This window comes from Solanum stenotomum, chromosome 3 (genome assembly GCF_019186545.1).
Source record: "Solanum stenotomum isolate F172 chromosome 3, ASM1918654v1, whole genome shotgun sequence".
Taxonomy (NCBI): domain Eukaryota; kingdom Viridiplantae; phylum Streptophyta; class Magnoliopsida; order Solanales; family Solanaceae; genus Solanum; species Solanum stenotomum.
Genome location: NC_064284.1, coordinates 14838413 through 14849712, shown reverse-complemented (window position 1 = coordinate 14849712; position 11300 = coordinate 14838413). Strand labels below are relative to the sequence as shown.

The 11300-nt window shown below is 30.1% G+C and overlaps 2 protein-coding genes across 2 annotated transcripts; both read right to left on the bottom strand.

Moving 5' to 3' along the window:
- Positions 1-1008: 1008 nt before the first annotated feature.
- Positions 1009-3261, bottom strand: LOC125858636 (bidirectional sugar transporter SWEET10-like). Its single transcript, XM_049538469.1, has 6 exons — positions 3086-3261; positions 2368-2404; positions 2065-2275; positions 1804-1965; positions 1583-1702; positions 1009-1479 (listed from the first exon to the last, which is right to left on the bottom strand). Exons 1-6 carry the CDS (start codon positions 3126-3128, stop codon positions 1192-1194), a joined length of 861 nt encoding a protein of 286 aa, XP_049394426.1. The 5' UTR covers positions 3129-3261; the 3' UTR covers positions 1009-1191.
- A 5517-nt stretch (positions 3262-8778) lies between these two features.
- Positions 8779-10963, bottom strand: LOC125858721 (bidirectional sugar transporter SWEET14-like). The gene is made up of 6 exons (XM_049538536.1): positions 10836-10963; positions 10524-10560; positions 10210-10420; positions 9958-10119; positions 9607-9726; positions 8779-9027 (listed from the first exon to the last, which is right to left on the bottom strand). Exons 1-6 carry the CDS (start codon positions 10885-10887, stop codon positions 8779-8781), a joined length of 831 nt encoding a protein of 276 aa, XP_049394493.1. The 5' UTR covers positions 10888-10963.
- Between the last annotated feature and the right edge of the window lie 337 nt (positions 10964-11300).

The following is an 11300-nucleotide window of genomic DNA, read 5'->3' as shown; positions in this document are numbered from 1 at the left end:
CTCAAAGGGCAAAGGGTAAGTGGTTTAGAGAGAACTCCATTTTTTATTTATGTATAATTCGGTAATTTAAAGAAATTCCACTAGTTTAGAAGTTAATTACTTAGATATAGACTACATTACAATATTATGAATCTTATAGATTTTGGTATGTTCAGTTACATATAGATACATGCATCTCGAAATAAATGGGGTCAAAATTAGGTGTAATTTGCTCTAGATACACTGTATCCAAGTGGATTCACATATATTTGGGATGCATGTGAATCACTCTGATACATACATATACATTTATCTAGTGTGTATCGAGCGTGATTCACATATATTTGAGATGCATAGACAAATCCCACATGTCTCTCTCATATTCTCGCTTGCTTCTCTCCTGTTCTCGCTCGCCTCTCTCCCTATTTCAATGTATCTGGTAGGAAAGAATATGTATCTAGGTGCAAACAATATGTATATGTGTATAAAATATGTATCTAAGTGTATTTGACTTGAAATCTGTTATGAAATCATTAATTAGTTATATAAAATGTAATTGTTTCAAACTATAATTAATTAGTAAATATGATATAAATATTTATGTAATTAAGTAGTTTCTAGAAGGTGAGTATACCAAATTCTTATCCGGCCCATAGGGGTGTACATGACCGAGTTGGTTCAGGTTTTTCAAATATCAAACCAAATCATTTGTGTAAAAATTTTAAATTTATAAACCAAACGAAACTAATAAAATTCGGATTTTTTCGGGTTTTTCAACCTCGGGTTGGTTCGGGTTTTTCAAATATCAAACCAAATCATTGTATCGAATTTTTAAATTTATAAATCAAACCAAACTAATAAACCTTTGATTTTTTTCTTCAGATTTTTGGATTTTTTCGGTAAAGTTTGCATACAAACATATAATTAACTTGAGCTCCAAATATTTCTTTAGTCCATTATATATTAGCCATTTCAATATTGTAACATTATTATAAAAGGAAATTAAAGAAAGCATGAGATTTATCGGGTTAAACAAATTGTCCCAAGATTAAAGGAGCTTGATTTAATTGAGAAATGATACCACATGAGTTGATCAAACTTAATTACAACACACATAACAAACTTGATTCCCATCAAACAGAGTGGGAATTTTGTTAAAAATAATTATTACACATGCATGGTGTGCATCTTTTAGGTTTACAAAAGTTTTAATTAGGCCTCCTCAGTTTGCAGATTGGTTAGCTTCACTTCTTTAGCTGCATTTTGATTCAGAGTGGAAGCCATTTGAATTTTTCCAGAACAAACCAATTTACCAAGCTTCACTATATCGATTATTTGTTCTTCGGTTAATTCTGGAATCTTCTTGTTATCGTCCAAGATTATAACCGGATTTTGCACCTCAACATTAACGTTAACGATGGGCTTATTATCTTTTTTGCGATACATCGCATAGAGAATCATTTGGAGTATACCGAAAATGAATCCCAATATATTTGGAGCCTATAAATAATAAAACATTAGAAGAAAATTTTAATTACTCCAACGACATTATTTACAAAATATAAGTTAAAAAGTACTAAGATGAGAGAATTAATTTACTTACAGCAATGTTCACGTCTTTTAGTAGAAGACCATAGAAGAACCACATCACAGCACTTATTGTTAGAAAAACTGATAGGAGAATTGGCATGTATTCCACACTCTTTGTTTTAATAACTTGTCTCTGCATAAAATAAGCTTAAGTTTAATAAGCATTAATTTTAAAAATAAGACACGTAACCTGTTATAACATGATAAAATCGAGAAGTAATTTTTGAAGCTTACCACAATGCCTAAGGGTGCAACAAAGACACATAATGAGAAAATAAGGCAAATCCATCCAACAATTTGTCCACGAACAACTCCTTTGAATACAAATTGAGTAACAACGATTATTGCACCAAATCCACCAACCACTGTTAAAAGTAGCATTTTCACAGTATTGACCTGAATTTATAAAAAATTATATTATAATTTTCTTCCTTTATATTACTATAAGATGGAAATCATGAAACAAAAAAAATTATTTTTTTTAAAAAAACTTACCCTGGCTTTCTTTGGTGCATAGTAAAGGAAGAGGCCAACGTAGATAGTTTCAATGAGCATTCCAAAGGAGTTAATAGTGATGAGAAGTGTTGTGTTTGTCTTCAAAAATGCATAGTAAATCCAAAGCATGCAGCTAAAGAGAGCAATCACGTATGGAATTGATTGATATCCTTCAGTTGATTTCTTCTTGTAAATTTTATTAAATGTTGGTCTGCAAGTATTAAAATAATTAAGTAATATGTAACGTGAAAATTATTCTAACGTGAAAATGAATAGGGGCAACATGCTAGATCGATGACTTACATTGGAGAAAGGAAAACAATAAACGAGATAATATTTCCTGCAAGATAAATTGAAAATTCAGGGTCAATAAAGAAAATAATAAAAAAAATAAAATCTTGGTAAAATTATGAATAATTGGAGGAGATTATAAAATAACAACAAAGATCCATTAGGAATGATTAAATTATGTATGTTAATGATTGAGGTACGATGAAATGATTGACACTTCCACTTAATTAGAGAATTTATGGATTTGTCTCTAAGTGTATAAGTCATAATATAATTGTTATTGGCCCACTTTTGACTAATATAGATTTTTCTAACTACTAATAAGTAATGTAAAAGGAAAAAACAATAAGAAGTGATTAAGTGATATATGTGAAATTATTCAATTTGATAAAAACCTTTAAAAAATAATATTTTTTGTAATTTGTAATCTAAAATAATTTTTGATAATTTGTGTGACTGTAATTCATTTCTTTAAGAGTAAATGAAAATTTTTACGAAAATGTGACATTCTTTTTGGAACGGATTAAAAAGAAATACATGTCACACAAATTGAAACAGAAAAAATATTATATTTAAAATGTAACATTTGTCATCTTTTAAATAAAATAAACTATATGCTATAATAGGTAAATATAAAATAATGGTATAACAATTGCATATACTAACATGTGTATAACTCAAGTATTTTGACAATTGAGTTCTAAAACTAACAAGAAAAAGAGATTTTTACCAAGGACACCAAAAACAAATGCCCAATGACCAGAAATTGCCATCTCTTTTTCTTTTCTCAAAATGAAAATTTCTCTCTTTGTTAATCTCTCAGTTACAAAGAATTGCAAGTACTTGATTGATAATGAAATGAGGAGTGCTCACTTCACATATTTATATAGCAAGGCTACAAGTATATAATATTATTGGATATATATGTTCTATAGTTCTCCAATTTAAATTTTTATTTCAATTAGTGCTTTATGTGTTATAATTCAATTTGTATACAAAACAAAACACCTTTTGATCCTTAAACCTTTTTGGGTTCGATATATCCTCAAAATAAATGGTCCCATTTTGCTCTTTTATTATGTCATCGGCCTATCTATGAGGCACTAAAGCTTCCAACTATGGCACTACAATTTTGAAAAAGGTTTTAATTTGATCCTCATTTATTTTGTGTACAAATAATGTGATCCTAGTCAGCAAAAAAAACAATCAACAAATGATGGGAGGTACCTATCAATGTTTGCCAATTGGCACCAATAATAGATGTTTTTTGGCTCAATGAAGAATGAAAAAATATCACATTCGGTAGTTAATGAGATGGGTGATATACAAGGTTTAGACAATATTCTTCCCTTTGAGCTAGTATTTAGAGTGTGAGTTAGGTTCAACACCTAATTTATATGGTATTAAAATAGAACTCATCTCTCCTGATGTTGGGACCCCAAATTAAAAATTATATTGCTCAAGCTTCAGATATCCATCCCAAGCATGAGGTGGGGTGGAGTGTTGAAGATTGAAAAGTCTTACATAGTTAGTTAATGAGATAAATGATCTCCTTATGTTTAAGGTCTAGACAATTCTCTTTCTTTTGATCTAACTTTTGAGATGTACGAGTTAGACCGAGATCTAATTTGAAGCAATGAAAAAATCATTTTTGGTAGAGTGGCTGATGAATTTTGCTTTAGTAGGCTTATCACGTCTTGGTGGATTATGTCATATATTATATCTGCATGTATAATGAAATTGATTGCAAATTTAAAATGTTAATGACATGTTAAGCATAAGTGGCTGATGCTAATATGCTTTTAAATTTACGGATTTGGTTTCACAAAAAAGTGTGAAGACCACCATAATCCATTTATCATGGGATTAGTCTTCTTGATAATTATTCGACATATTAATGTATACATTTCCATATTTTGCAAATTGCACCTTATCAACTTGATTTTAATCAATTTTTTTCTTCAAAATCATCGCTATCAACGATCATATATGCAAATCCGAAATTGTTATATATCAACTCCCTCCATTCATGTTCCTCTTAATGTAACAATATTTCCTTATTAGTCCATATAAAAGAAGTATATATTTTAATTTTTGAGAATAATTTAATTTTAAACTTTTTATATCAAGCATGTTTAAGACTACAATAGTTTCACAAATCAACAATTTTTTTGTTAAATCTCAAATAGTGCATCATATAAATTGAAATGGATGAAGTATTAAATTCAAATTAAATTTGAGGGGTGAAAGTAGATACAATTGTTATAGTGATATTTAGTGTTAAAATATTTTTTTTAGCAGCAATATTTATTTCTGCAAAAATATTTTGCGGCAATTGAGTTAGTATCATTGCATTCAAAGTCGTTGAAGCCTTTAGCGGCGTTTATATAAAATGTTGATCATAAAATACTCATAGTTTATTATTACCACTAAATATGATATAACTGTAATTATAAATCATTTATTTGTTATATATAGTGGCTTGGAATAATTAAATAGTGTGTCCAAATTAATATGCGCAATAGAAATATTTTCTAGTAATGCCTAAATTTGTGTATAATATTATTGTCTTTTGAACTTCTTTTTTTCCTTTAAATTGGATAAGATTTATTCCCTTTTCCCTTTAAAATAAAAAAGGGAAAATGGTGGGAGACAATAAAACGACGAACCTTTAGGATTTATGTGGCTACAGTTCTCCTAATTTCAGCAGCCAAATACATGCCTACGAATTGAATTATGTACATTCTCAATTATTGAACAAAACACTATAAATTATATTTTGGTTATAAAATTAGAGTAAACAAGAAACAATAAGATGAGAGGACTTGGATTTGAGTCTCTCTGAATATTGAGTTGCTTTTTTAAGGAGCACTTTAAAGACTTTTTGGTGCAAATTCGAATTTAATCGAGCTACAGTGTGGATATCTGATACTGGATGGAAACAAAAAAAAAAAAGTAATAGAAATAGAAAAAAATGAGCTTTTTTCTTCTTTTTATTCAAGTGGGTACAATATAAACTCATATGTTTGTATTTATAGTACTGTTACATAAAGACATTGATATAAAGATAGTCACAAATATGATGTATTAACCAAGAATGTTGAAAAGGTTACGAAAGTGTGAGAGATTATTACAAAGATTATGAAGCTGGAGAAGTTAATTACATAATAATGGAAACTATCGTATACCTTGAAGTAATGGACATCCATTAATATAATAATATAATTAACAAGATTTTGTTATTTTGGGGGTTCTCTTTTCTTGTACAGGTTGCAACTTGCTACAAGAACAATTGGAAATTGTCACGGAACACTACGTAACAGACAATTCTATTATCTAATAGTAATAAAGTTGGTTCCGTCTATCAGTGGCGAAGCTAAAAATTTTACGATATTAAAAATTTTAATGTATATCTCTAAATAATTTATTTTTTAATTTATATACACTATATTATTTTCTACAAGCACAAATCAAAATATAATTTTTCGACAAAAAATGTTTCAATTATCACTCCTTGGATCAATATAGCTATGCCACTACCGTCGACCACAAAATAGCTTTTATTACTCGTGGTGTTATAATGTTATTCTATACGTTTGAAACAAAAAAAAAAAATTATTATTATATATGCGTACCTATCGCTTGCTTGATTTTTATTCTTTGTAAAAAGGTTACATAAATTATTTAGACTTCATTCAATAATAAAATAGTTGATCATTTCATGTACTTTTTCAGGTATATATGGGAAAGAAGTATTAATCTCAAATAGTTTTATATTATTGTTCAGAATGTAAATAGTTATTAATTACACCACCAAGAATAATGGTGATGGGTTGATTTCATTCTTTAAGCAGAAATTACACATTCTTGAGAACAGAATTTTTTTTTGATGAAAAATGATTTTCTTTTTGATATATTTTATATGGTATGAATTTAGATTAATCAAACTTGGGAAGACGCATCAGTTGAAGGAAGCAGAATGCATTTCATTGATTCTAAACAAATTTTGTACTGTATATCTAACTGCGGGACTAATTTCATTACTTTAATTGGCTATAAATTTTTCACAATTCTTTTTTTTTCTCTATTAAGGGTTTTATATGAGAAACAGATCGAAGGAATATATTCCATTTACCTTTTTCAGGGTGGATCCGACTTTCTGTTTATTACCTAATAATAAAATAGTATGTATTTTGATTACATGAGTAGTTAGATAACTCGTTAAGGAATCTGTATGACTTTACGGAATTGAATTTAGACGAGTAGAACTTCCGAAATAGATCTTAGCGTAAAGGGTATTTACTGAGCGTCGTGGGTTAGAGGTGTATTGTGAAATGGGAATTTTGAAATTCTTGAGATAACTCTCTGCCTCGAGAATGCCGCTTTAGAGTTGGGTTTTGCCGCTTTGACGGGACCGACGCGAATTAAAGTCGTTAATAAATCCCCACAATGACCTCGTTATGCACTTTTCGACCTTTTGAGCTAAGGAACGACCCCAGGCGACTCCTACTCGTTTTTCACCATTCTTGAGGCTAAAGGTAAGCTTTTCAGTCCCCAAATCCATTTTTCGATCCGTAGAACGTAATAGAATGGGTGAATATTGATGGGGAAGGGTTTTGTTATAGATTTTATGGTGGAAACAACCCAAATTTGGATAATTGGGATCATGGGTTGATCTAGGGTTCATAGAATTGTTAGTAATCTGGGTAATTAATGATTGTTTTTTGATTCTCGTATTATATTGATTGTTTGTAGACCAAAAACAAGCGGAACGAATCCGAAAAGGGAAGGATCAAGTTTCTTAGGGTTTCAAGCTTGTTCGAGGTAGGTGATGATTGTGATTCTATGATTGTGTGATGTATGCTTGTTCTTGCTTCATTATGATACTTGTATATGTATGAATGTTGCAATGTTGATCACACTTGTTGTAAATGAGATAGAGAATTGATGAATGCCATGAAATCATGTCTTAAATGTATGATCTTGATGATATACTTGTGATTGTGATTGTGGTGAGTGAATGGGATCGGTTGCCACGTTATGGCATAACTAACTTGGATTGATTGCCACGTTTTGGCATAAAAATTGGATCAGTTGCCACGTTCCGGCATAAATATGGGATCGGTTGCCACGTACCGGCATGCTAACTGTTTGGGTTTGGGTTCCATGAGAGGACCAATGATTTGACATAAAATGTGAAGTTGTTCATTGTTCGTAAATGTTGATGATATTGTATAAGTTGATATGTATGCATGTGATTATAATGTTGTTTGACTTGTTTATGTTGCACTAGTGGGAAAGCCGCGTGATCCTACTAGTACACCATGGTTGTGTACTGATTCTGCATTTGCTCTTATTTTTGTTGAGTACAGGGCATCTTCAAGCGGCTATTGACAGAGCTCGCTTAGAAGATCAGTGATCGTCGCTTCGAATTCAAGGGTGAGCCAATTCTTCCGGACTGCCATGGAATTCTCTTTCGTCTATGTCCACCATTTTCGGACATAGACATTTGTTTTAGCTAGGTTATTAGTTCATTAGTTGGGGTTGTATCCCTTCTTGTTTAGACTTGGATATTTGTTAGGTGTTTTGGTACATTGACTTTCAGGTTCTAGGTTATTCTTCCGCATTGTTAGTTGTTATTGTGAACTTTTGTTAGAGTTTATGGGAACTCTATTTTTATTTCCTTAGTGTTGACTTAAATGCCTTAGTTTTTAGATTATTTGCTTGATTTGGGTTGTAGTAGTGGTTCTCCCACCGAAGTGTTAGTGTGGGTGTCAATCACGACGGTCTGGGTCATGACACTCAAATACATGCGAATCCACTTGGATACAATGTATCTAGAATACATTACACCTAATTTTGATCTCATGTATCCTGAGATACATATATCTGGACGCACCAAAATTTGATAAAATTTGTAATATTGCAAACTAAAGTATCAAGTAATTAGCTTCTAAGCTAATGGAATTTATGTAAGCTAACCTAAGAAATATGTAGTTAACACACACTATTAAGTACATTTTCACGGTAAAAATGTACTTAAGTACTATTTGCAATTAAAATTTTAAAACAAATGAGAACTCGGAAATAGAATAACAAATACAGGACGAAGAAATATTTTATATATATATATATATATATATATATATATATATATATATAACGTGTAAACCATACATGATATCGTGATTAGTAGTATTCCAAATAAACTTGGAAATCATGTAACTCCTAGTTACTTTGTAAATATGGATATTCACTAAATCACAAAATAGTACATTACATACAATTGGACCATGAACATGTAGATATAGAGTTAAGGCCCAGTTTTTAAAGAAAACCTTGCAGAAAAGGGCCCTCAATTATAAGGATTAGTTTAGTAGCACCCTCCAAAGTATTAATGTCTTCCCAAACTTTTGAAGTCTTTTAAGCTTGAGAGTAAATTTGGGAATCTTCAAGATTTTTAGCATCTTTACCCTCTCCATTTTCACTGTACAAGGATGAAATATTAACTGGATAAACTTCGCAATTGACTTTTGTGGGCTGCTCTTGATCCACCTTTACCACGGTGGGTAATTCTTTTTCTGTTGCGACGTTGTTTGACTTAGAATTTCTGTATATTTCATATAATATCATTTGGAGCACTCCAAGTATCATTCCCGGTATATTTGGTACCTGATTTTTTATTATGTGCCGGAAGAACAACAATTAGAAGAAAAAACCAAACATTAGTTACATGAATATATGGGCACAAATTATGTTAAGCCAATTTAACTTATAATCCTATTAGGTCATCTAAACAATAATTATATATATGTAATTGTTTATCCTAGATGACATTTAGTGTGTTTATTGCGACATTTTTCACTGATTGAGAGTCAATTTGAGTAATCTTCGTGCTGATTTGGATCAACTCAACATCTTTTTTTAAAAAAAACTTAAATTTTTTAAAAGCAACACAAAAAGTACTAAGACAATTAAGTATCAATCTTTCTCATTACAGTTCAATGAAAACATATATTTTAAAATGATGATTAAAGCTTAAATAGTTTGAATCTCAAAAAATAAAAAAGTGTCACATAAATTGTTATCAAGGGAGTATATATTTACCGCGACATAGACGTCCTTCAAAAGTAAACCATACAAAAACCACATTACAGTTCAATGAAAACATATATTTTAAATTGACGATTAAAGCTCAAATAGTAAATAAAAAATGTTACATAAATTGTTACTAAGAAAGTATATATTTACCGCGACATAGACGTCCTTCAAAAGTAAACCATACAGAAACCACATTACAGCACTAACTGTAAGAGCTACTGACAAGTTAAATGGCATGAATTCCACACTTTTGGTCCTTATTACACGTCCCTGCAATTTTACAAAAAAAAAAGAAGAGAGAATTAAATGGTGTAAATTAGAGAAATGTCAAGGGACTAAATAACTAAATTATCATAATTTAAATTTAAAGAACACCCTAAGCCCCTCACTATAAAAGCATCAAGGTGGCGACCAAAACTTTTACCTTATTAGTGAGGCTTCGATTTACCTATCCTATTTTCTGTAAAACGAAAATATATGTATAGATTCAAAGTTAATTACCATAATGCTTAGAGGTGCAACAAACACAGTGATAGAAAAAGCCATGCAAATCCATCCAATAACTTCAGCTCTTTTTGTTCCTTGGCATAAAATTTGTGTGAGGAAAAGAATCAATCCAAAGACACCAAAATTCAACAGTAGGACAAGTCCTAGTGTTTTCATCTGCAAGACAATTTCAAATTTCATAAATCACAAAATCACGCAACAATTAAAAAGACACACATATATGAAATTTATATGTATATATTATACCCTTGCTTTTTTTGTAGCGTAAGTAAAATAAATCGCGACGTAAATGGTCTCAGCAATGCAGCCAAAAGAGTTGATGGTGATGAGAAGTGTAACATTGGTTTTAACCATTGCATAGTAAATCCAAAGCATTGCACTAAATAATCCAACAACATATGGTAATGAATGGAACCCTTCTGATGATTTCTTCTTAACGATCCTGTAAAATGTTGGCCTGCAAAATCATGATATGTTAAAAAATTAAAATTAAAATTAAAAAAAAATATGTGTATAAATTAAAGTTTATATGAGTAATTATTTTTGGAAAAATAACTTACACTGGGGCAATAAACACCATGAAGGAAACTAAGTTACCTGCAACATTGTCAAATGGAAAAGACATTTATTAATTAATTATATATATTTCTCAAACAAAAAAAAATTATTCTATTTTAATGCATGTACTTATTGTTTTATTTATTTTGAGGTGTTAATTTATTAGTAGGAGTTAGTTTAGATATACTTGATCCAACTTGATTGTTATTTGTAAGAGCATATTAATAAAAACAAAATAGAACCAACTTGCTTGAAAAGAGTCACTACTATAAATTCACGACAGACAAATTCCATAGCTATGATTGAAATTTTACCCAAAATGCCAAAGGTGAAGACCAAAGGATGAGTATGAGAGACACTAGTCATTTTTTCTTTTCTTTCTTCTCTTCTCTAAGAAAGAATTAGAATTAAAATTAAGAGTAAAATGTAAAGGCTAATGAGTCTTTGTTGATGATAAACAAGGGTGATGATGGTCACATATTTATAGTATACATGAAGAAGAGTTTATACATAGATTTGTTACTTAAGCACGACAAAATGCTGATACTATATATTAGCCCCCACTAACTAGAAAAAATATAATTAAACTAGCTGGAAAACTCCTATCTCCTCCGCAACTCTAGCAAATTCTATATTTAAGATAGATATTTTTGGGTGATAGTACATGCAAATTTAAACTCTTTTATCTCCTTCGCTTTTAGCGGTTCAGTATTTTAAAAAAAATAATTTTTAATATATCAAAAAAAGATAATTACGTTTTTTTTTTAATTTCTCAAATC

Coding starts and splice junctions, on each gene's coding strand:
- LOC125858636 (XM_049538469.1), bottom strand. CDS start 3,128: ATGGCAATTTCTGGTCATTGGGCATTTGTTTTTGGTGTCCTTG. Junction 1,966..2,064: donor ATGCACCAAAGAAAGCCAGG/GTAAGTTTTTTT, acceptor TTATAAATTCAG/GTCAATACTGTGAAAATGCT. Junction 1,480..1,582: donor TAAAAGACGTGAACATTGCT/GTAAGTAAATTA, acceptor TATTATTTATAG/GCTCCAAATATATTGGGATT.
- LOC125858721 (XM_049538536.1), bottom strand. CDS start 10,887: ATGACTAGTGTCTCTCATACTCATCCTTTGGTCTTCACCTTTGGCATT. Junction 10,120..10,209: donor ACGCTACAAAAAAAGCAAGG/GTATAATATATA, acceptor ATTGTCTTGCAG/ATGAAAACACTAGGACTTGT. Junction 9,028..9,606: donor TGAAGGACGTCTATGTCGCG/GTAAATATATAC, acceptor ATAAAAAATCAG/GTACCAAATATACCGGGAAT.